Source organism: Artibeus jamaicensis, unplaced genomic scaffold, assembly GCF_021234435.1.
Source record: "Artibeus jamaicensis isolate MK-2021 breed Jamaican fruit bat unplaced genomic scaffold, CSHL_Jam_final contig_490, whole genome shotgun sequence".
NCBI classification, from domain to species: Eukaryota; Metazoa; Chordata; class Mammalia; order Chiroptera; family Phyllostomidae; genus Artibeus; species Artibeus jamaicensis.
The window spans coordinates 15,543,424-15,569,306 of record NW_026521861.1 but is presented as its reverse complement, the minus strand read 5'-3'; the positions used below and the strand labels follow the sequence as shown (position 1 = coordinate 15,569,306).

At 52.8% G+C, this 25,883-nt stretch overlaps 1 protein-coding gene across 1 annotated transcript in view; it reads right to left on the bottom strand.

Annotated features, from left to right (window-relative positions):
• Nucleotides 1-25,883, bottom strand: part of PLPP4 (phospholipid phosphatase 4) — a 96,005-nt gene that overhangs the window by 39,117 nt on the left and 31,005 nt on the right. Inside the window, exon 2 of the mRNA XM_037164858.2 lies at nt 19,259-19,367. Within this exon, the coding sequence (XP_037020753.1) occupies nt 19,259-19,367 (109 nt within the window). The remainder of the gene's footprint in view (nt 1-19,258; nt 19,368-25,883) is intronic.

Here is a 25,883-nt window from a genome sequence, read left to right as displayed (position 1 = left end):
TCGCCGAGGCTGTCCCCTGTCCAGAATTCCCAGCTGCCTGATCCCGGAGCGCTGCGTTAAGGCACCTGGTATCTGTCCTTTCCCTAAAGGGGACCCAGGCCATGTCTGACCTCCTGGACTCACCTCAAGTGCTACACCAGTAAGTACTCAAGTTTGTCCTTTAAAAAATACATCCCACAAGCATTGATCATCTTGTAAATGCCCCTTTTATGCTGTAAGGGAGCTGTTTAAAAACGAAGCATCTATGTGCACAAGTCGAGGGCACTGGTCCTGCTTTCGAATTGCTTTGTGTTCAGTTGAAGACAGCAGTTTGGGGTCCACAACCAACCAAGGAGGTACAGAGATCGCCCACACGCCTCCTGCTCCCGCACCTGCCTCTCCTGTGGCCAACACCCCCACCACGTGTTACAACACTGACACGTCAGATCGCCCAAAGTCTATGGTTTAACTGAGGGTCCATTCTCAGTGTTGCATTCCATCCACGGGTTTCTACAAATACATGGCAACACGTGTTCATCATTACAGGATCACACAGAGTATCTGCACCGCCCCCAAAATCCTCTGTGCTTCACCTCTGCGTCCCTCCCCCACCCCAACTCCAACCCCAAAGTAACGCTTTTTAATACCACTTGTTTGGGGCCTGGACAACTTGTTTTCCGTGCCGTGGGCCGTGTCTCTTTGGCAACTACTCAGCTCTGTTGTTATAAAATGAAAGCCTTCACAGACACACAAACAGACAGGCATCTCTCGGTTCCAATAAAACTTTATTTACAAAAGCAAGCAGCCACTGAATTCGGCCCATGTGCTGTCATTTGCCAACCTGTGGACAACAGTTCATTCCCATCATTTTTACAGGATATTTCTTAGTAGCTCCACTGGCATTAATAATTCAGCCTTTTTTTCTATTTTTCTCTCTAAAATCTATCTTCTTTCTGGAAGGGGAATCAACAGGCAATCAAAAGCTGAGATTATGCAATGAGAGATAATTCCCTTCTCAGAATATCCCTGCTTTAAAGCTACATTACATTTCTCCACCTTAAATCCGAAGCTTTCCAAAAACTTTCTGAAGGAAATCCTTTCCTCTTCGAAACTGTGGTCTCCGCTTTTCCGATCAAGGGCGGCTTAGGCCACCTTACAGAGCAAGTCCCACAAGACAGCCACCACAGGGACACACTGTTTGTGGACAGTCTGCCGAGTGACCTCCAGGGGAGTACAGTTGGACCACTTACAGTAGATTAAGAACAAGATCTCTTGTTTCAAAAACAAATCACTGTCTGATCTTAAGTTCAAAGGAAACCGGCCGCTCTCCCGGATCATGTGGACATCAACTACCTTCCAGCCTCCAACTACCTGTAAACAGAGCGAAGGCCAGCCCCTGCTTCCCCCGCCTGGGGAACCCATCTCACGAGACCCCCTGGACCAGAACGCCTGTGTCCACTCACTCGAGTACAACCTGCAAACTGATTTACTGGAGGGAGGGGTGTGTATCAAAGTGAGAGCACATGGAGGTCACACACCCGAGGTCCACCACCTCCTCTGAGGATCAAAGAGTCACACCAACCACTGGGCTTCCTATTAGCTCAGTTAACATTCCCTGCGAGGCCATCACTGACCCGTCGTTTGAAAAAGAAGGAAGGCAGGAAGGGAGGGAGGGAAGGAGGGTTAGGGAGGGAATGAAAATACCACCAGCGGAGCCTAAGCCTAGAGGACGGACAGGATACTATGTCTGCCAAGTAATAACAATTCGTAACATTTTAAGTAGCATCTTAGGCAAAAGATAGTAAGAGCCTCTGTCAAAAAGCTTGTCGGGCATGGATGGGACACCGGCCACACAGTGACAAGGCAGCTGGCGGGCAGCCCCGTCAGAAGCTTCTGACGTGCAAGGTGGTGGTACATCTAAAATAAACACTTCGGTGGGGCCTGCGCCCTAATCTCTGCGGCCCAGCAGACATTACTTCCAGCTTCGGTCACTCACATGAAAGCTATTTTCTTCCCAAGTTCAGATACAACCGTAGATACTGCATTGAGCTGCAGTCCTCAGCCACTGACTCAAAAGCCAGGAGCGAGGTGTTCCCATAGGGTTTCGCTTGGTACTGCTTTTAATTTGGGGGGACAGCATGTGCCCTGAAGTGACAGAGACCTTGACTGACCCCACAAGGACAGGGATGAATAGCAGGTGGGAGCTGAGCCAGGGGCCCCACTGCCAGCATCGGAAGCCCTGGCGATGAGGAGACAGTGTCCCCATAGAGCAGGCGTCCCTCCAGCTGGCATCTCTCGGGGCCACCATTCAACCCTCCATGGTCCCTGACAAACCAGAGGAGCAAACGAGTTGTTTATTGACATGAACGTGGACTGTAAATACTTCATTGTATTTAATCACCAAATTCCCCAAGACACTGTCACGTCTGAGGCTGGTGTGAGGGTCAGCTCAGTGTCCCAGGTTGAGATGTTGAGATACTGAGATACTGAGATACTGAGTCTGTTGGAGCCTCCTCGTCACTGTGCATAAAAGTGAGGCAACCTGACCTGGCCGGCCGCTGCCGTGCAGGCTGCCAGCCCCTCCCACTTAGCGTACCTGGCACCTGGACACTGCTGACAGACCCAGCTGCCCACGACGCTGAGCAAAATGCCCAGCAACCAGGCGGCGGGAGAGGGCCTCCAGTTATTCTTCCTTCACCCAGGCACCATCAGGGTGGGCCTTAGGCACTCAGGAAGGACCGAGGTGACAGGCTCGCCAAAGGTGAAAATGACGAGTCTCCGGGGAATCAAGGGCTGTGGATCATGACCGCACCTGTCTGCTCCTGCAGTCACCTGCTATTTTGGTTCTTCTCCACTCATCCCAGAGCCACTAACACCACCCCCCCAGGCTTCCACAGCCTGGGTGGGGGCTCCCCAGGACACGCTGTAGCTTATTCACTCACGTGTCCCCGGCCCCTGGCAGAGCGCCTGGCACCTAAGCCCTTCAATAAGCTTTGACGGAACGAATGAGCCGGGAGACTCCGGAAACCTCGGCTCTGGTGATAAACAATAACACGGATAAGTGCTGTTTATCTAACGCACTGCACTAAGCACTGGACGTACAAGGAGCGGGGTTGGTAAGACGAAGCTCGGAAACCTTCAGGGACGTCCCACCAGCACCAGACTCGCTCTGACCCTCAGCCCCACCAGGAACGGAGGCACCATCATCCCGTCCAGCCCAGCAGGCACTGGGGCTCAGGGACGTGAAGTCCTGGAGCCGGGAACCGTCGCACGTCGAAGACCTTGCCTCCCCACTGCACCTCATTTATGTTACTTAGCCCTGGCCTTCAGGCTGGTCCCGGCTCAAATACCTATAATCGTATCATAGCTATTGTGTGTAGGTTTGCATGTATGCACACGTTTACATGTTACATATGTGCACATATACACAGTGCCTTCGCTGAAGGAATAAACTAGAACGAACACCTAGCTACAAAGCAGAAAGTCCCAGCGAGCACAGTTAATTCCCAGGCAAGGTCAAGTTCCTGAATCCTATGGACACAGGGTCAAGTGTCACATGTTACACCCTGTGAGCTCACAGAGCCAGTGCATCCAAAGCTCTGTAAACTCCAGAGTGTCGTTCACAGACTTATCACTTCCAGGTGAAGATCTTGTTTGAAAGCCAAGCCTTCCTCCCCTACAGTGGAGAAAGGTGACCTGTGCCCGACCCTCATGAGCCAACACTCGGCCAGCCACCTGACCTCCCAGAAAAGCATGACAGGCAATGACAGCCCCCGCAGGGAACTCACAGGAGGAGTGGATGCTGGGGAAGCTTTTGCGGCCCTCGGACACCAGGTCGGGGTCCCCTGTGCAGTGCATTTCCGAGTTCATCACTCCATCTGGAAAGCAGCGGTAAAAGAAATCGGGGCGAGGTCTACAAAAGACACCATGGACATTTTCAATATAAAACGCTGCCATCACCAACAAGCCCCGAGCTGACCCCCACCCTCCCCGGCCGTCCCCAGCTCCGGCCACCAACGCCCGAGCTCCCTGCCAAGAGTCCCACACACGGTGGTCTTGGGCAAAGCTTAGGCTTTGGGGTCCGGGAGATCTGAGTTGGAACTCCCACTCTGCCACTTACTGGTTTTCTGACCTTGGGAAGGCTATGCTTCCACACCTGTAAGAGGGTGAGGTCACACCTACCCAAAGGTGAGGGGCTGAGGGTTCACGCCCTTTAGGCGGAACCTGAGCTCGGAGCTGGTGACGTCACAGGCAGCTCCTGCCTCAGCCTCAGGCCCTGTGGACGGGGGCTGCATCCCAGATCCAAGACTCATGGTTGTGCCTGTCCCTTCACCTTGAATCTGGGTAGCCCACTGCCCTTCCTCTGAGAGCAAGTCTCAGTTAACCTCACGGAGGGCACCGGTCAGCCCTGCTCCATGACGCCAAGCACACGGCCACCCGGTGTGGTGGGACAGACCTGGCAGGGTGGGGCCGAGCCTCCTGCCGCAGTCACAGCCACTTTGAGTACCTCCTGGGGACCGGACACAGCTGTAAGCACTGCACCCGTGCCCTGGGGCAGATCCCAGGACTTTTTTCTTCTTTACACACACAAAAGCAAAGGATTCCCAAGGTCGCACACAACCAGTAAGTGGCAAAGACCAGCTCTGGATCCCACAGCTTTGGGTTCTTGCACCCACACACCTCACGCTGTGCCTTCCTGCCTCACTCAAGCAGGGATGTTCACACTAGCATGTGTTGGCTGAAGGCCGATCGCTTCACATCAGTTCAACTGCTGTTTGCCAAAGGCCCGGAACGGTCAAGACTTTGCCCTCGCCACTAACACGGGGCCCCTTTTCTGCACAAATATTGGGTCATAGTTCACACACACTGACTCACTCACTGGTCCCCCCAGCTCTGGGATCTAGGCCCAATAATAATCTATCAATATCTGTAACATATCAACAACCAATTTCAGTACTCTCATCAGACATGCAGGTGTAGTTATTCACCTACTGAACCCAAACCTCAGAGCGGACTAGACCTGAGCATCAGCATTTTGTGGTGGCCCCGGGCAACTCTGAGCATGGACTGCAGGAGGACATGGCAGCGTCAGGTCCCGGGCTGCCCGATTTGGTCCTTCTCCTGCCCACTTGGTGCCTGGCAGCGCCCTGCACCGAGCAGACAATCAGCAAATGCTGAGTGCTGAGCAGGGAGACAACCTGCCCCAGGCCAACACCTGGTTGGGGCCAGAGTCTGGCGTCGAATTCAGGCCTTTTCCTGCTCCACTCTGCAGAGACTGGCTCCTTCCCAAGGCAGTCGGGGGCCAGGGGGAGGTAAATGGAGAAGAGAAATCATCTCCCAGGAGGGTAAGGGAAACATGCCATGAGCGGAAATGCAACTGCTTCTTACCCTGAAGAGGATAAGTCAGTAACCTTATTTCATGTGGGGGTGGGGGCAAAACTGCCACGGGAGTGGGTGTCGGCTGAGTGAGGCCCTGGGAGCCCGGTGGGTGGATTGGCAAGGCCAGCAGCTGGCTCTGAGCCACAGGAAAGTGCAGTCAGTGACCCCTTCTCCACTCTTCACCGCCTGCTGTCTGACAGAGTGAGTCCACCATTCAAAGGACAAAAAAGGTCTATGCTAAGGACAAACACTCCAGAAGGACAGCAATCTCAGGAGAAATCGGAGGAGAGCTTGAACATGTCCCATACCACGTCCTGTGGCCACGGTTCCCACACAGATGACCTGGAGAGTCCACATCGCCCATCGTGTCTTTTGGAACTTACCTTCCCACTATTAACTTGATAGTGTTGGTGCAGACTCCATTCAAAGCCAGAGCCAGGGACACCGCTACAAAACAAAACCGACAGACAGAAAAGTAACCAGCGGGCTCTCACCTCCCTGTCGCCATCCACCTCATCGTCACACTGTTGAACTTACGACCATAGAGACAAGCACTGATGCTTTCAAAGGTGGAAGGAAGTCTGGGTGGCCAGGGTAAAATGCATCAGGACAGGACTTTGGAGAGTGACTCACTAAATTCCAGGTCCCGCTGACTTGAACTTTCTCCCTCCTCCTTGGCTGAAACTTCCCACACTGCAGAACGGCCCATTAATCACGCTCCGGCCTGATACAGATTTCATACCGCAGGAAGCAGAGTTTCTTTTGCTGGTGGCAAGAAATGTGAACTTTTAAATTTTCTTCTGGCAACCTTCTCAGACATAATTCCCATCAAAGCTGCTGCTGGAATCCTTCCACAAACTCGGACAGCATCTCTCGACCTGTCACCTGCCAGCAGGTGTCCCTTTGTCATCAGGCTGGCCACCGTTTCTGAGAATGTGAGGAGTCCCAGGACCTTGCTGGGCTTTGAGAAGGTTGGCCCGGGTAGTGCTTCTGGCCACAGAAAACTGCAGGAACTTCCAGAATATAATATTTTAAAACATACAGCCTGGAGCTTTGTCCAAGCGTCTCGGAAGGACTTTGATGGATGGAGTATGATCACCCATGGCATGTGAGTGACAGGTGTCACAGAGCTGCTGCTGAAAGGGCCTCACACACGTGGGCACCAAGGCTGCACCAAAGGCAACTCAGCGTAACGGAAGGTCACCGGGCACATGCTGCAAGAATGGTGAACGCCTGCTCCATTGCTGTGCTGATAAAGCCGCGAGCTACCGCTTGCCTTTGGCAAACACTAGTGACTCCACACCAGCTGCGATTTATGTAGGGAAACAGCAGTAGGGGAGACATTTTCGGGAAGGAGCTGCCTAGAGCGACTCACGGCCACTGAGGGAGACAGATGTGACGTTCTGCAAGCAGAAAGGACTCTGGAGTGGCCGGCATGGTCATCAGGGGCGCTGGCCACAGACATGAAGACCAAACCCACCCGCTTTCTTAAAACAAAGTTTTATTGAATTTATTGGGGTGCCAGTGGTTAATAAAATCATATAGGTTCAGGTGTGCAGTTCCATGACGCATCCTCTGTGCACCGTACTATGTGGGAGCCACGCAGCGTGGGGCCTCCAGTTAAGCCCCCGTTACCCTTTTCTGCCTGCCCCCGCCCTCCGCTTCCTCCCGCAGTCACCCTACTGTCATCTGTGTCTGTGCGTTTCGTTTATTTCTTGCTTAGTTCCTTCCCCGGCCTGCCAGCCCCCCTCCCCTCTGACCACTGTCGGTCTGTTCTCTGTATCTATGAGTCTGTTTCTGTTTTGTTTGTTTTGTTCACTGAATTCCACGTACAAGTGCTCACAAGGCATTTGTCTTTCTCTGACCGGCTTGTTTCACGTAGCATAATACTCTCCAGGTCCATCCATGCTGTCGCAAAAGGTACCATTTCCTTCTTTTTTTACTGCTGAGTAGTGTATCACCTCACACCTGTGGGAATGACCACCATCGATAAATCTACAAACAACAGGTGCTGGGGGGGATGTGGAGGAAGGGCAACCCTTGTGAACTGTTGGAGGAATGCAGACTGGTGCAGCCACTCGGGGAAGGCAGTATGGAGGCTCCTCCAAAAATTAAAAATGGATCTGCCTTATGACCCAGCGATTCCACTTCAGGGAATATATCCTAAGAGTCCCAAAATACCAATCGGAAAGAATATATGCAGCCCTGTGTTCACTGCAGTGTTATTTACAATCACCAAGATATGGAAGTAGGCCAAGTGCCGTCAGCAGATGAGTAGATAAGAAAAGGTGTGGTATATCCACACAGTGGAAAACCTACCTGCTTCTAACAAGTTGTGGGAAGCAGAGAGAATGGGAGGGGCCAGTTCAAATGAAGACCTCTGTCAAAGGGAAACTTATCACCCAGTGTGAGACGGGAGCACTATCGTATCTCAGTGAGGCAGCCAAGGGGGGGGGGCACTGGAGCGGACAGAGGAGCATAGGTCAGCAGCCCGGCAGCACCACTGAAAGGCCAAGCAGGCACCTGGGTGTAGACATTGAAACCAAGACTGTGAAACACAGCGAAATCCTCTGATTACATTCTGTACACACAGACCCTTCCTTCCTAAAATGTGGCCTCCTGTCTCTCTCTCCAGCTTGGAGCCCTGCTGAGAGGTCCCCTTCGCAGAGAAGAGGGGGAGTTCCCTGGGCTCCCTTGTCTGCTGCATCGTCCTGGAGCCGTAACAGCGAACAGGCTGAGAGGTTGCCCAGAAACAACTGGGGTCTCCCCGTCAGGGCCAGTCCAGTGGGCTCGCTGCTGTGTTCTCCAGCGGGGTCAGACTTCTTAAACTGGTCCAAACACGGCCTTTAGCACAGAAAAGGTCTCCAGGAACAAGCTTCATCCGCTGACCTTCCAATGTCCTTGGGGAACGTCAAGACCACTACATTTCAAGGGTCCTGCATCATCCTGAACACCATCCCCACCCCACCTTCTGCACCAGCCAGGCCCGTTGTAGCACAGCCCAGCCCTTTGAAAAGACTCAAGCAGCGGGGCCAGAAAGTGGGGGCGAGTGACGCAACCGCCAATGGCTGGCAGCGTCCCTCTCTGATCCAAAAGGAGACAGAAGGGAGGGGGCCCGGAGTAGCAACATGAGGGTGGACGCCCTCGCGGCATTCTGGATGTGAACGGAATCAATTACTACTTTCACGTGAAGAACCGAACCCCCAGGGCATCCATGTGGGGCCCCTCACTGATCCCAGAGAGGAGGCTGGCCCAGCAGGAAATGAAGACCCTCATCGGGCAGGGGGGCTGCTGATTAATAATAACCCAGTGGGCCTGGTTCCAAAGGCCCATGTTTACTGCATCCCGTGGCACTGCGGGCTTGAGAGAGGTTGCAAAGACAAACCAGATGCTGTCTGGCAACACGATTCAAAGCCACGTGTCATGTGGGCTGGCCTGCAAGTGGCCTGTACTGAGCATCCTCTGTAATGAGCACCCCAGAGGCTTACAGGGCTTCTGTCGCTACTTTTGCTGTTGCTGGGACTTAACACCCTCTTCCCACAACAGGATTGATTCTCTGTGATATAGACCTGGCCGCCCTCTGCCTGTCTCCCGTAAAGCCCGAGGCTGCGTGGGCCGAGCATCCGTCCCTTTGTCCGACAGCAGGTGCACAAAGGTGCCCACTGCAGACATGCAGCCTAGGGGCACTCGGGGTGCCCAGGTCTGCGGAAGAGGCCTGAGTAGAGGAGGGCTGAGCACTAAGCCCCCCTTGCTGAGAGTCCTGAATTCCAGGTAACAGTGGAAAAGTTATACCTAGTTTTCTGTCCTTGCCTTTTAAAGATCACTCCTCCAGCCCCTATTTCTAAGGCTTCCTAAAAGTAGTGACTATATTTTTTTAAAACATGTACAACATGAGGTTCTTCGTCATTTCTGCAGGACCGGCTCTCATTAATCTAGGCAAACAGAGCATCCGGCAACGCACCTTCTCTGTTCACGTACCAGAGGCAGGGTGTGGGGTGCAACTGTGAAATGCCCCCAAAGGGAGGTGCAGCTGAGAGCGGAAAAGTCTGCAGAAAGTCACGGTGAGCTACCCATTGCTGTAGCAGCAGCCCGACTTCAAAAGCCGGCGGTAAATTACCATGAAGCTCTCACCCATCATCATGTATCCAGGATGTCGTGCCAGAGGAGAGACCAGGATGAAAAGTGGGGGAGGCGTTTCCAGGGCACCTGAGAGGGCTCCCAACAGGACGTTCTGGGGACCAGGGTGACTCTGTCCAAACAGTGCCCAAGCTGCTCGAGGCATGTATGGGAGGGACACCGATGCCCTTGCTGGAAAAACTGACCTTTCTGCCACCAAACTGAGGAGACTGGGACTGTGTGGCCACCAAACCCGAGGGCACAGATGGGCAGCCTGGGGTACTCAGGTGGCCTGAGGGAGGGCATTCACAGGCTGGCCAGAGACTCGTGGCTTCTGCAGCCGGGACCGAGAGGAGAGCGGAGCCAGAGTCCCTTCCTGGGGGGTCTGGACCACGGGTGGAGGCGGGACTCGGAGGTGGACACTGGAGTGGACCGGGCATGCGGGCGGGGGCTCCACCACTGCCACGCCTCACACCCACCGAAAGTGCGGGCAGCAGAGAGGATGTCCAGTCGGGAGAAGGAGGCAGGGAGTGTGCCGACGGTACGGGGAGCAGCAGCCGGGCCCTGGGGTGGAGTCTCCGCCCCTCACCGCCCAGGTCCCTAACTCCAGCCCCCACGAGGCCCCTCTGTCCCCTCCCCCTAGTCTTGGATGTCTGTGAGGTGGCTTGTGTAGCCCTGTAACAAAACCCCTAATTTATCTGAGGTAATTTGAGAGAGATTCTGGTCTTCACAACTAGGCAGAGCCCAGCCAGAGCCTGGGTACATGAGGGAGGTTCCGTGTCCTGCCTCGGAGCAGAAGGTGTGCCCCTTCACCTTCCGTGGGCCTGGACTGCGCCCTCAACCTCACGCCCTCACCAACACAACGAGGACCAGACTCTGCTGCATTTCCACTTCCTCGAAGCCCAATAATCTACAAACGTATCCTTTAGAGGGGTATCTCCTATTTTCAGATTTACTAGCTAACTGAATGTTAAGTCCACATAACATACCAACAGCAAAATCTGTGTGAGGGCTTGAGGACCATTTATGTGTGGTGTCACAAAAGAAACATATCTCAATTTTCCTAATAATCAAAAAGCTGAACACCTGGCCACTGGGAAGTTTATGCTGGTTGCTAAATAAGCCAAATAGTTCTGGCTCTCGCCTCAAGGCTGCCATTTACTCAGCATCTGATTAATGTGCAGGTCAGAAAACACCTGTCAAGGCAGACAGGGCTTGGCTTGGGGAGAGTCAGCCACGATGCCGTTGTGACGGCAAAGGCCGAGGCACCCTTCACCCAATCCCAGCCGCGTAACTGCCGGCATGTCCCGAACCTGAACGTGAGCTACGGAGTCTGCTTCTAACTTCTCCTCTATCTGACACCTGCTTTTGCCCAATTTTGCCTCCAGCCAATGGTGATCGGTCAAAGGGTCCGTGGTGGTCAGTTTCTGACCTGCCACGTTTGTTGGCCACAAACGTGAGGTTGGACAATCCGTGGTGACAAGGTCTCGGATTCGCTGTCCCTTACCGCCAAGAGCTACCCTGCGTCTGTGCCCCAGGCGACCCAGATTTCTGCTGTGGACTTGGGTGTTAACATTCAGCACCATGGACAGCGGCCACCACTGCCACTGAAAAGATATTGCTTCTCATCTGTGCTTTAGAGCTTCTGAGGCCTTTGGTTCATCTTGTCTTGTTTCTCCCAGACTCAGTTTGACCAAGAGAAACGCCAGCTGGGGTACAGCTGAGATTTCTTTAAGTTGAGTGATCTCCTTCCATTTGTCTCCGGCCCCTGAAAGAGGAACGGTGGATACTCTACCTAAGAAGGCTTCCTTAATTTCAGTCTTGTCTGTTCGCCGGATGATTTTCACCACACAGATGACGGCCAGGGGCGTGAGGAAAGAAATAGCCTGGAAGAAATAACAGACAATCCCTCATGAGGACAGCGGCCGGCCATCAGAGGGCTGGTTGATAATTAGTGCCAGTTAGCTTCGTTTAGACTCAACAGCTGAATGATCCTACTGAACACTCTTGACCTCAAACAAAGGAGGAGGATTTATATCCCCATTATGCTTAGAGACTCCGCCAACTTGAGGTCTGATTGCAGGTTATAATTGATTTGCAATTGCTGGGGAGCCATGTTTAAAATGGTGGTTTTTAAACAGGAAGGAGTAGCCTATCATTACAATGACTCATTTTTGCCAGGAAGCCCCGTCATGTCTTTCCCTGCAGAAGGGTTGACGAACCCCGGGCTGCCCGTCCCAAGCTCTGTGGCAACAGAAGAGCATGTGGGACTTGCTTAGAGTCCATGGGCTCACGCCCTCTTGGTGCTGTTTTGTTGGATGTTCACGTCCTTGACAAAGCAGAGGTCAGCCCTTTCGCATGAAGTTTCTCTTCTTCCTTCCCCCAACCCCCTTTCCTTCCCGGGCCCAAAGCACACAGAAGTGCAACAAGTGCTTAGTGAACTGAGCTGGTGGGAGTCAGGTGCAAGCAACATAGTGCAGAACCGGCCACGAGGCCGGAACTGTGCTCAGGTGCCACCAGGTGCTGGAGTCTCGCAAATCCTCACCACGGCTCTGTGACTGCCTTTGCCAGGCTTGGAACTCGGTGCGATGGAGGACACGGAGCTGGTGGGGAGCAAGGCCAGGCTCCGGAGACCAGGTCCCCTGCCTCCCATACCTGGCCTTTGCCCAGCATTCTATAATTAGGAAGTTGTCTGCAACATTCCGACAACCAAGAAAAAGATGTTTCTGTTACTTCCTCGGGATTATAATGTCTCAGGATAACACCGTCAGAAGGGGCTGCACACCTCACCAATCCACCACTGGCCTCACGGTCCGGGGTGGGAGGGGCGGCGATGTGATTAACTATTGATCAATACCATTCGCACTGCTGGAAGTCTCCACCTGCGTCCTAACACAGCGGCACTTTTCAGAGAGGGGCTTCCTAAGAGGACTTAAAGCATGGCTGGAGATGCTTCTGTCAGAACAGAACTTCTCCGTCTGAATACGCGCTACGTACAGACGACACCCGGACGGCCAGAGCTCACAGTGTCCTGGGGGCCCCACTTCGGGAGCCGTCTCCAGGGACAGTCTGAGACGTGAGAAGCCCTCTCCTCACTCGGTGGTGTTTCTTCCTGACCACGAGTGGCCGTAACGACCTCAACGAGCTTCCACATCAGCTGTGGCCCTGAAAGGCTTGGCTGCTGCAACCTCAAACGAGCACACCTTGTCCCGTGGGGGGGCGTGCACAAGAATGCGACCCAGGCCTGAGGGCAGCTGCAGGCGGAGAGACTCAGAGCGAAGCCGACAAGCAGAGTCTGCCCAGCGGTGACTCGAAAGGCAGCACCTGCTGGTTCAGAGTTCCCTCCCGTGAGACTGGCAAGGGCTCCACTGGTGCCGGATGGCTCTTGCACCTGAACACACAGCAGGACTGTGACAATGCTGAGTCCCTCCACCATGCCTCCAGGGCAGCCCTGAAAACCTGCGTCTCAAAGAATACCAATGCCTAGGACTGAGAAACCTGCCTCAGGGTCTTGCCTCACACATTCGAAACTGAAGTGATGTTTCAACAGTGATGACCGAAGCCCACGTTTACTTAAGTCCAAAGTTACGGTCAAGGTCACTGAAGTTTTTGGCTCCTTGTTCCCTGTCTCTTTAGGCCCCATCACATAAGCTGCTGCTCCCAGTACAGACAGCAACTCAAGGCAAGGGCACAGCACTGCGACAACCCCACCGACCGTCAAACCTCATCTAAGAGCACACAGAACTAAAGACGCCTTACAAACTAGACAGACAGAAAGCTCCAGAAAAAGTACGTGTGGGCCACCAGCAGCTCCAGACTCGTGGCTTAATGGCCAGCGGGTCTCAGCTCCACCTCCTGCCCCGAACTGGACTCCCACTCCCACTCTCCCAACCAGACTGCCCTTAATTCAACCCAGTGCCGAGCACCCAGGACAACCAGGCTCCCCACTTCATGAGCTTCGGAGGCGAGGGATCATAGCCACCAGACACAGAGCCACATGCCCAGCCTGGGTGACAGAAACGTGTGGCCACACGACAGTGTTTCTCTCCTCCTCCCCTCTTAATGGCATGCTGGCTCACTTCTTCGTTTTGGAAACACATCTCCCAGGGCAGGGCTGCCCTAGGATCAAGGCAGACAGACACTCGCATTTATCATCTGCCCCTTCTAACAACTGACTTTTTTCCACTGGAAGTTGGCATTAGGAGATGAACCCCCAGAAGTCACCCATTAGAAGCGCATCTTCCTGGGACCACAGCACCCGGATGCAGAGTGAGAGAGGAGCAAAGAGACAACAAGCACCACCCCCAGCACTCGGCAGGCCAGAGGGGGCCAAGCCCAGCGCTCGCCACTTCCACCATTGCGGCCAAAGCCTTCAGAAAAGCCGTGGGCGGGAGGAAGGTGGGCACGGAGACCGGGGTGGAGGGCTGTTCCTTCTGCCTCCAAACAGCAGTGGATATGCAGGGTGAACACGGGCAACGTTTACCCGGGTGCTGTTTTCTTTGGTTAATGTTTCCACGGCTTAAAAAAGTAGTTTGAAAAGCCTGGGAGTGAGCCCGGCATAAAAAGACAGTGAACGACTAGTGCTTATTAAATGGGACCCAAGAGGGACCAGAACAAGGAACTGCCGCCAAACACGGCTGCGGGATGCAGGGAACGCACTGAACTCTCTCTGCCTGAGATTTCCCTGCTGGCGATGAGTGCCGGGCTGCCCAATGTACACACGCATGTTGAATAAACGCTACCATGTTCTCAGACCTCAGTAACGGCCGTGGGCTCGTCTAGAGCTTCATTGCTAATCAATTCCTTCAATCTTCCCAGCAACTCCATGGAGAAGGCTCCTTACTTTCATGGGCAGGAAACAAAGGCACAGAGAAGTTAAGTAACCTGCTGAAAGTCACACAGCTAACAGGTGCTAATCCTGGTTTTTGCACCAGACAGAATCAAGCTCTGCACTTTTAATCACAGTGGTATTGACGTTCTCACTGCAGAAAGGTAGATGCATTGATAAACCCTGGTGAGTGCCTTTTCCCCAGAGTGCAGGAGGAAGGACGGAGGCTCCTGCTCAGACATGAGGACAACTCACAGAAAGGCGGGTGGCAGCGATCATGGATTAAGCACCTACTATGTGTTTCCTTAACTTATCCAATCCTCTCACTACTCTGTGAACATCACTACATGGAAACATCTTTCTCTCTGCACAGGTACCAAGACTAGAGGTCAGAGAGATAAGTGAACACACAAGGGCACACAGCCAGAGGGACCAGAGCGCACCCACCTCGGCTGCCAAGCTGCCGCTTGGAATCCTGAACCACAGGGGTCACCACGGCCCAACAGCCCATCTTCCAGATGGGGACACTAAAGCTGAGATAAATCTCATGTTGAAGAACAATTAATAAATTACTAGTTCACTGTACTGCAAAGCACCCTCCACCAAGATAATATACATAAACCATCAAGCAGGATCTGGTACATGGCGTGTCTTGCATGAGGCCATTCTGGGAACAGAGCTGTACGGAGAAAAATGAGTGCAGCACATGCTAACTAAGGAGAGCCGGGTTCATGCCCCACCTCTGACGCTTACCAGCTGAGTCTCAGCTCCTCATCTGTACAATGGGTATATTATCTACAGAAAGTAGTATTGCTAACATTCAAATGCGCTGCCAGTTCCTGAAGCTGCCTTACGTGCCACGCACGAAGAGAAGTGTTGTTAAGTCCCGAGTAGATTTTTTTTCCCTAAAGCCACAGAGAAAACCAGAGGAGACCCCTGCCATTCCTCGGGCTCATGCCTGCGTCTTGCTGGTCTTTGAGGGCTTTTCTGTGATCAGATGCTCTCAACATTGGGGGGGAGGGGAAGGGGAATATTGTTAGAGACCCTTTTACAGATTAGGAAACTGAGGCACTGAGAGGCTAGGTGACTTTCCCCATTTGTGGAGCTAGTTAGCAGCTCCTGTGGAGCTGGGAGTCGACCTGAGTTGGCAGTTCACACTGGGGCTCAGCCAACTGTCCACCCACAGGGTCCAGCAGACAGTCAGCACCCAGTAAAGGCTGCCTGTGGGCCACCGTGTCATTCTTCCAAAGAGAACTGCCAACAGATGTCCAAAGCCAGTGAAAGGGTACCAGGATCCTGTGACCAGGCATGTGGGAAAAAGTGTTCTGAGCTCCAGCCCCCTGTGCCCTCTGGTCTGAGGAGCGGGGTGGGGGCCACCTTCAAGTGCAGGAAGGGGGTCGGGGCAGGCAAAGCCTAACCCGCCCAGCACCTTGTCCATGTCCCATGTGACCCACCTTGACCCGCACCTCCAATCAGGGCCCTGCCTCCTGCACCCTCCCAGTGACCAACACAGGGAGTGCCGCTGCTGTCCCCAAAGGGGGGTCCCCCCACCTTCCTCGTGCTGATGCAGGGCAGTGGCCTGCCGGGAGGCTTCTGGGAACTGCCAAAGCACAGGGCAGTGCGTCTGAATGGGGGAGGGCATGAGTACGCCAAACCCTCTGAACACGCAAAGGGTCAAAGCAGAGCAGCCTGATATCAGGACGCTGGACAGGTCACTGGTGCTCCTTCACATCAGATAAAACGAGGGCCTGAGCTGCCTTAATTTCTGGCATTTGGCAGAAACGTGCACTGCAAAGTGCTCAGACAGACAGCCCAGGACGTGCAGACACCTAGAACAGACCCGGCTGCAGGCAGACAACGGGAGCCCTTCGCAGAGAAAAGTGCCGTCAGAGACTTTTAACAGTCTAAAAATTAAACTGTCATGGGCCAACGTTGTCTCGTTTCCTCCCCTCTTCCCCCAAAATGACTTTATTTCTGTCTTCCTTAGAAGCATCCTCTTCCGGAAGAGGAAACTGTTATCAAAGCAACACAATTATCGATAATATTCTACAGAAATAAACCTTCTGGAGGCACCACGGCCCAGGCCAAAAGAGGCCCGGGTGGAAGCCTCGGGTAGACTTTTTTTAAGCCAAGGAAAGCAACTGGGGACGCCCACCTTCCTCACTTTCATACGTGAGTCCTGCCTGTTCCTCTAGGGCTCCCCTGCGATGCTGAAGCGACCAACTCTCGTCCACGTCCATGTCCCCCACTAGACCAGAGTCGACCTCATTCGGCTTTGCACCTCAGTGATTAACCACCCTGAAGCTGTCCACAGGCTGCTTCTATCCCTGCCTCCCTCGGCCCCTTTGCAGGGCTGACACGACCCTTCCTCCCCCATGTCCACGCCTTTACACACCTGCTCTCCTGTGTGTGACCTAATACTTGCCACCGCTCCACGTCATCCATGTCACTCGCACCCCCAAGGAGACATCCCAGCCAAACGGCTTCGGGAGCATCTGTGCTCCAGCAGCCAGCGTTTAGGTCCCGGCCCAGCTGCCAACAGGTGTATAACCTCAGACAAGCTGCCAAATCTCACCACAGCCTCACTGTCCCTCACCTCAGGGACTCTGGGAAGGACTGTCCTAGGTGCTCTTTGAAGTGATGAGCACCGTTCCTGCAGTCCAGAGATGTCGGCTGTTGTGACGATGATGACGATGAGGAGGAGGAGGATGGTTGTGATGAGGGTGATGAGGATGACAGTGAAACTCCCGAGAAGTTCCCCTGAGCCCCTCCGCTGGCCCTCTCCAGGTCCTACCTTCCTTTAAAGGAGCAGCAGGGTCCTGGGGGTGTACCCCAAGTGTGATGTAACTTCCCACCACCTGTAGCTCTCCCCTGGCTTCCCTGCCCAGAGCTGACTCCGGGAGTGTTCCCTGAATGTACAAAGACATGGCAACCACAGGCAACACAGACTGCGCTAAAAACGCAACATGCAAAATACCAAGGGACTGCTCTCCTTCCCTGAAAAGGAGGTTTTCAAAGATGCCCCAATAAGCCCCACATGCCCGGGAAGGAACCAGGACCTCTTCTGAATAAGGGAGCAGCTGGTAGCTTGGGTACATCCAAGACATGCGGAGTAAGACGCAGGGCCCGTAAAACAAATTCTCCTCCTCTCTGTCTGGTCCACAGGAAGCCAGAGTCTTCACGGGAAGTGAGCTCTAGGAAGTCGAGGGCCAACCTCAACCAATTTCCTTGTGGACAGACACGGTCATCTTGGCCAGTGGTGCCAAAGACAGGACACGCGAGTGAGGGGCTTCCTGGTGAGGCAGAGCCATTCACTCTGCCCTTAACGCAACCCCTTAACCATTACCTGCTCATATCTTTTGTGACATCTGACCACGCAGCTGCTCTAAAACACACATGCCAGAAACACTAATTTCTCAGTAATGACACATCAAGGTTAACAGCGGCCGCCTCTAACAATATCTTCACTAGAAAGTTTGTCTTTAGATTAAAATATTCCAACTGAAAGTACAAGAGACCCCAGGACTGTTTTATTATTCATTACATATTCAAATAATGAAATCTGAGCTTTCTAGGGAAACCAAGCTATTTCTTAAAAACAGTAAAAATATATGTATTATTACGTGTTTTCTATAAATACCTGAGGTTTTTAAAAATCCAAAGCAGACTGATGATGCCTCACAGTAAACTCTTAATAAAACCCAGGAAAATGAATCTGACTTGCACAATGATAAGGTATTTTCCATCTGAGGGTTACAGGTATTACAAATGTATCTACTGCTTTCCTTGCGTTATTACAGAATCTTCGCTATATCCTGTGACTAAATGAATGAAATTCATCAACTACTATTAAGGAAACAAAAGGTTGAACTTTTCTCATTAGGAGATTAGCGGGTGTGAATCAGGATTTGTGGCTGAATACCATTCTACTCTCTGAGAACCCCAGCACTGAATAACTCCTTTACCGCCTCCTCCCCACCCTTGCCAACATGCAAATGTGTGCCCCCCCATGCAGCTGCACCCAGAATCTTTGGAGCATTTGCATCTGGACTTCAGAGCAACGCGTTGTTCACACACACCTAGCACACAGCCAGAAAGTTCTCACATGCACAGTCATCTCCAAATTGTGTCTCACAGCACGTGCAGTGTGGAATCTTTGAAGAATGGGGTGCAGGAAGCGATAAAGAGAAGCTTCCCCCATTAAAGCCATGGGGTAAACTAGTCAGATACACACTGGTGCCTTTATTTCTAGGATTTTTAGAAGATTTGAGTTGGAGCCAAAATGGATAAAGTCTTGTTTTTATACTCATGTGCTAGGTAGTGTTCTCCTTACAACCACCCTAATTTTTCAATTTCCTTGAGATTTAGAAAAATCCACATTTATTTTCCAGCAGAAAAAGCAATTAAAATAATACTTGAATGCTCACGTCGTGTTCTGGGCCTTTTGGGGGAGTTTGCAGACACCGAGATCTTTCTAGTCATCGCTAATTAACAAGAGTTCCTCCATAAAATCAGAGGGGTTCCTTTCAAAACACAAAAATATTTCTGGTGTGCTCTGTGAAAGCTTTGGAGCACACATTTCAACTTGCGGAGGCAGGAAATACAAAGGCTGGTCCACAGGCATAACCTTCCTCTCCAAGGTTGCCATCCAAGAGTTACATTATTGCTGAGTAAGGAGGAGGAGCTGAAACATTTCCCCTGCTGCAGAAAGGCCTGGTGGCCTTAGCATCAGGGAGGAGTCCCGAACACGGCTCCCTCCCCGCGGGGCAGCCTCTTGGCTGAGAGCTGGCCTGGAGCTGGCTGCTGGGGTATGACTCCCCACTCTGCCAGCTCCCTAGCTGTGTGCTTTGGGCCAGTTCCCTATCTCTCTGGAATGTGGTTTGGCCTGCTGTCTTCGGAAGGGTCGGTTCACACTCGGGAGGGTGGTCAAATCAGCCATGAAATCACGGTACTTACAAACATGAGGCGGGTCGGTATGTTGTCCGACTGCACCAGAGGATTTTTATACAACCAGATCTCCTCCGGCTGGATGACTCTCTGGAATGGATCCAAAAACTCTGTAAAACTGAAACAAAACAAAGACGTGTGAGGGCTGAGCACTGGGTGGTGGCCCTTGGTCCCGGGGAAGGCCACCCCTGCACACCCCTGGGGGAGGGTGGTCCTCTAGGGAACAGGAGCGGGAGGCAGCTGCCCTGCTGGTGGGTCTCAGCCAGGTCCGACTGGGAAAAGAGCGGAAGGACTGCTGGGACTTGGCAGAATCTCCCGTCTCCGCCAGCCCGCGAGGACCCCTTCTGGGCACGTGAGAATCGCCGGGAGGGCAACACACCAAGACCCTAAGAACTGGGGGCTCTGTCATGAACTGAGGGCTCAGGCAGGGGGGAACTAAGGCAAGGCCCCAGCCAGTCTCAGGAACAAAATGGACTTGTCCGTGGGGGCAGAGGCCAGGCAGCAGAGGGCACAAAGTTCCCTCCGCGTTACCCTGATGGCAACCGGGCACCCTCTAGACCACCAGCAGGGGGCAGTGAGAAAAAAAGCTTCCAGAAGAGACAGGTTAGGACAGAAGAGAGCCTCAGAGGAGGAGGAGGAGGAGGAAAGGGGATGAGGAGCATTCTGGGGCTGTGTTGAGAAACCCAACAGCTATGCCCTGACTGGTGTGGCTCTGCTGGTCAGGTGTCATTCCACAGAGTGAAAGGCCACCGTTTCAATTCCAGATCAGGACTTGTGCCTGGGTTGTAGGTTTGGTTCCGGGTTGGGGCGTGTGCAAGAGGCAACTGCTCAATGTTTCTCACATTGATGTTTTTTCTCCCTCTCTTTCTCCCTCCCTGCCCCTCCTCTAAAAATAAATAAATTAAATATTTTTCAAAATAACAAACAGCTTTAAGCATCCACCTTGTCATCTCTTCACCCTCCCAACCCCTTTCACGGCCCCAGAACCCACAACACCCAGGCACACGAAAAGTGGTCACCGCCAAGAGAAAAACTGGGGGAGGGGACAGATGGCTGCAGCTGCCTCTGTCAGCTCCCAGCCAGCAGGCCACCGCCCAGCTCTCCCTTCAACCCTCCGCCAGGTCAGCTCGGCTCGGAACAGGGGTCCCAGGAGGAGCAGGTGCAAGCTGCACAGCTTTCTGACCATGCACCCCAGTCCTGTGGTGTCATTAGGTTCCACGTGAGTCCCCACGAGGTCGGCCCAGATTCAAGAGGGCGGACTGGCTCCACCCTGGGCAGGGATGGAGCAAAGTGCCACCGAGAAGAGCAGGTAAGATGAGGGAGAGGGATGTGGCCACCTTTCAGACATAATCTGCCTCCCACGGGCTGACATCCCTGTCTCGGTCCCACAGCCCCCACTTCAGAGACCCCCAGAGCCTTGATTCCCATTTCCTGCCCACAGAGCTGGCCACAGGGCCCAGGCACAGGCCCACCGCGGAGCCCCCACAGTGGGGGGCTCTGTCGGCCCCCACCTTGTTTGCCCCCCAGGTGCTACTGTCCTCACAGGGGTTTTTTAAATCCTCACGCCCCCAGCTTCTCCCACAAACCCCCACCCCACCCTACATAGCTGCAGCCAGAACACATCTCTCAAGCAAATTATATCCCTTGAGGGCTGCAGTACTGAGAAAGACAGGTGTCCCTTCTCCAGCCACACCACAGCCACCAACCTTGGACGCAGAGAATCCACAGAGCCAGGCAGCTCCCCAGAGGACATGGGCCTCAAAGAGCACATGGGGTGGAAGTGGGCGTGCGGTGTTACGGAAAGCTCTGGAGACACCAAAGGGTGTTCCCAAGAGGGGGCCTGGCCGCCTCCTTCCACAGTGCCTTCGTACGTGGTCTGGAAACCAAGGATTGGAACCCCGCCTGTTCGCCAGGGCTCACTCTGCACGGAGGACTCTCAGCAGTGTTACGTCAATGCTTCCCACACCTTAATGTGCCCGGGAACCACGAGGGGGTCTTGCACCTACAGACAGAGCTGGTCCAGGGAGGAGCCCCCCTGAGGGGGGCTGCTGCTGCCCCCACGCTGACCTGCAGCTCAAACCCTGAGTCCCAAGGGGCCGAGGCTTCGGCACCACCTGGGAGGGAGGTTCTTAAAAATGCAGAATCTTGGATCAGCCCAGACTTACGGACAGGGAAACCTTTCATGTCTGATGAGCTCCCCAGGGGATGCAAGACGCGGAGCACTCCGGAAGGCCGGCGTCTCCCCATTTCAGCCATTCAAGAACTGAGTTGTGCAGTTTCGCCTCATCTTCTCTCCCCTGTGCTGTGAGGTTTCTTTTGACTTTGTAAACCAGTCATTTTATTCTAGAAGAAACTTCATGTCACGGCTTAATTGCAAAATCAGCATTCCTTCCATAAACAGCTGGTACACATCAAAATAAACACAACGAAAACCAAAGATGCTGCTACACTCTGCCTTGCTGCTGCGACCACCTCGGCCAGGAGGAATCGAGGCTGGAGGGAGGAGTGGGTGGGGCTGAATGTGCCTCAGGTGGGTCACGCCCGGGGAGAACCTAAACTCACCTTGTGAAGCGCCCAAAGTCATCTCCACCAACACTTGTTAGGGAGGGGACAGAAAACAAGACGAAAAACAAAAACGACAACTCGAAAGCACCCCAATCTTGCCCTGGCTGGTGTCTCGGTTGGTTGGAGGTTTAATCCCTGGTCAGGGCACATTCTTAGGGTGTGGGTTCAATCACCAGCTGAATGGGGAGCAACCAATCAAAGTTCCTCCCTCACGTCAATGCTCCTCTCTCCCCCACCCCGCCCCCTTTCCTTTCTCTTTAAAATCAGCACACATATCCTTGGGTGAGGATTAAAATACAAAAAGCACGGCAATCTGGGGCCATTTGCTGTAGAATAAAATTGCCCCTCCTGCCATAATAACTCCCAGTAAGATGGCCGACACCCCTGAGTGTGAGAGAAAAGGCAGAAGGACCACTGGGAGGTGGGAGAAGCCATTTAGTTTACTTCTATTTCCAATGACTACAATGCAGGTAAAAACACCTTAGTGCCCAGAGACGGTGTGGCACATTCACCAACACACGCCTTTGGTTCTCTGGGGATGAGAGCAAACCCTGTCCTCCCGGTGACTGGCTGGCTCTTCCCCATCTCTGCAAAGACTCGAGAGGAAAAGGATAAGTGGCGTGATGACCTCGGTAACTCGGGCTCTTGGGGCCCCGTGACAAGGATGGCCGCCCCAGTCATCCACTCCACATCGAGGTTTGCTGGAGAGCGGCGTCGCTCGACTCCTGATTCTCCATCAGACCTGATGACTGGAACCGAACGGAAAGGGAGGAGCTCGGCGAGGACGAGGCATGGGACTCGAACCAGGGAGCTGTCTTTCACCGCACGCGAGAACTCACTCAAAACCGATCAAGGACCTGAGCGTAATATCTGAAACCATAGAATACTCAGAGGAGAACAGGTGCGAACCTCCTGGACCTCAGTCTTAGCGACACTTAGTGGGTCTGACTCCAATGGCACAGGAAACGAAAACACCATCAAACAGACGGGACCGTAGTGAACAAACAAGCTGCTTTGCAGCAAAGGAGTCCATCCAGAAAACAGAACAGGAGCCCGCTGAACGGAAGAAGATATTTGCAAATGATATTTCTGATAAGGGGCTGGTATCCAAAATACGCTATGAAAAACTCATGCAACTCTACAACAAAAAAATCAATAAAAAATAGGCAGAGGATCTAAATAAACACTTTTTCCAAGGAGTAAATACAGAGGGCCAACGGGCACCTGAAGAGAGGTTACCTATCGCTGATCATCAAGGAAATGCAGATCGAAGCCACCAGGAGAAAATGCCTCACAGCTGTTGGAATGGCTGTTATCGAAAGACAAGAAGTAAGTGTTGGAGAGGATGTGGGGGTCTTCACTGTTGGTAGGATTGCAAATTAGAGCGGCCACTTTGGAAACCAGTATGGACGTTCGTCAACATATATAAAATGGAATACTACTCACCCATAAAAAAGATGAAATAATACCACTTGCAACAACATGAATGGACCTTGAGGGTATTATGCTAAAGTGAAGTATGTCAGTGAAAAAAATGAAAAACATGATTGCACTCATGTGGAATATGAAACAAAAAAAAGAAACAAACAAAAGGAAGCAAAGGAAAAACAAAAGTCACAGATGTAGAGAACGGACCAGGGGTCATCATAGGGGAACGAGAGGGTGGGATGAGTAATGTGGGCGGAGAGACATGTTGACCAAGTATCTCTGTGAGCCACTAGAGCAGCAACCTGTCTCCCGACAGGCCTTCCCCTGAGCCAGGGTGGGTGGTCACACACAGACAAGGGTCACAATTCTAATAACCACACCAGGCATCACGTCTGGAGCCCTCTGGTGCCAAGTCCTTTACTCGGTTCTTCCCACCATCACTCCTTTTAATCTTCGTAAGACCCCTATGAGGCATCCTCTCCCCACTGTGGTCCCTCGCAGTAAGGTCCCCAAGCCAAACAACACTCCTTACCAAGGGGACCAGGTAGGTTCAATCTCTGCTTATCCCCAAGTATCGGGTTTCAGTCTCCCACCAATCACGTCCTCCTGTGGGACCAGGGGGCACCCCACTCTCCTGCTAGTACAAAGCCTGCTTCCCACAGCCCCTGGCTGTTCATCTGCTCCTGCATGGCCCTGCCTGGTATGGTGTCCTCCTCCCCTGGGGTTTGGACACAACTGAACCCTGCCCTCTCCAAGGAGGTGCACAGCAGGTGATGAGAGCATGTACTCCACAACTGTGGCCCCCTAAACACAACAAGGCAGGATGAGGTCAGTGGGGGACAGCAGTGGAAACGTGTGAGCCAAGCCTGGAGATGTCAACCTATCCAGCTCCCAGGAAGGAAGAGAGAAGACTGGGAACAGGCCACATGGATAAGTCAAAGCCACCGACGCAAAGATGCTACCTGTGCACACTGTCTCTCCTTCATTTTTTAGCAGACGGCACTAACCCGCGTGCCCGACCCGCCTGCACTCACCGATACTGGGACCACAGACGCCATGCACCCCCGACACATGGTACAAGAGGCAATCTCCCCAAACTCACGTGCTCTGCACCTGTCAGGCCTCTGGACCCCACCTGCAGCTCATGGAAAATACCCGGGCAAAGGAACAACTCAAACACCCTCAGAAAAACAGACAAGTCCCGGAATAAAGGCGGATGGGATGTTCCAGATTTTACAAGAGTCTGAAAAAGCCAAACGACGACATGCAACATACACTCTTTGACTGGGTTTTGATTCAAAAAATACTTTTAAGCTATTAAAAAGAAATTTTGAAGATGACTGGGGAAATTTTGGGACTGGAGTGAAATAGGTATCAGGTGATATTAAGAAAATATCACTATTTCCTTTGGTGTGGTAACGACATGGCTATATAGAAAAATGTCCTATTTTTAGGAGAAGTAGCTGAAACATCCAGGGGGATTAGGATATAATCCCACAATTTACTTTCAAACAATTCAAAAAATGTACGTCAAACACATAAATACAGAGATAAAGCAAATGGGATATAATGTTAACAACCACTTAATCTAGGTGGAGTACGTGAGCATAGTTTTGCTCTGTCCACTTTTCGGTCTACCTGAAGTTTTCCAGGATAAAACGCTGGTGCAGACAAGTCCGGGGCCAGGCCCCGAAAAGCAAGGGACAAGGCGTCCAAGGCAGTGTGACCACGAACACGCCAAGTTCACATCCAGAGCTGCCGAGTTGAAAGGCCTACCTTCTACCTTTGCCACCTACTAGCTGTGTGACCTTGGAGAGTTCCATCTCTCCCTGAGCCCTGGCTGCCTCCTCTGTGAAGGGGAATAGCCCAAGACCTACCTGCAGGGCCATGGTGGGCAATGCGCGGGGAGCATGCGCGGGGAGCATGTGCGAGGAGCATGCGCATGGACTCACCAGGGGGCTGCGCCATGCGGACCTGGAGACGTCTCCTTCCGCCAGGAGTTGTCTCCTTCCGCCAGGAGTTGTCTGCAGCAGCGGCAGCACATCGCACCACCTCTGCATCTCAGGAAAAGGGGGACCCTTCTGAACACGCCTGCGATGGGCACGGGCATGCACAGCAGCCATTTTCGCAGAAGCACGATGTGGAGAAACCACAGCCATCACCCCAGAAGTCCAGACGTTTACAGCAACTGTTTCCAAACATTTCCACAAAGGGCGCCTTCCCTGGAAGTAAACAACAGCAGCCTGCAAATGTTTTCACTGTCTGAGTTCAAACGGGGAAATCCTGATCCGCGTACACCCAGACTGCAAAAGCTAATGATACATCAGCCTGCCAGGACTTCAGGACCTGCGCAAGCTGCTGAATCCCCTCCCCATCTGTAAAGTGGGCAAGAGTCTGCTGGGGGTTGATGAGGGTTTGGGATAATCCTCCGGAACCACAAGAGGCACTGAGCGACTGGCAGGACACGAATCATCACTGAATAATGCCAAAAAATAGGGAAAAAAATCTTAAAAATGCCACATACCAAATAACAATTTACAGACCTTACCTGAATCCTGATTCACACACAAAAAAATAGTGTTCATATCATTGGGTGTCACAAATGGTAGTATGGTTTGGTGGGTGGGGATGGGTGGAGGAG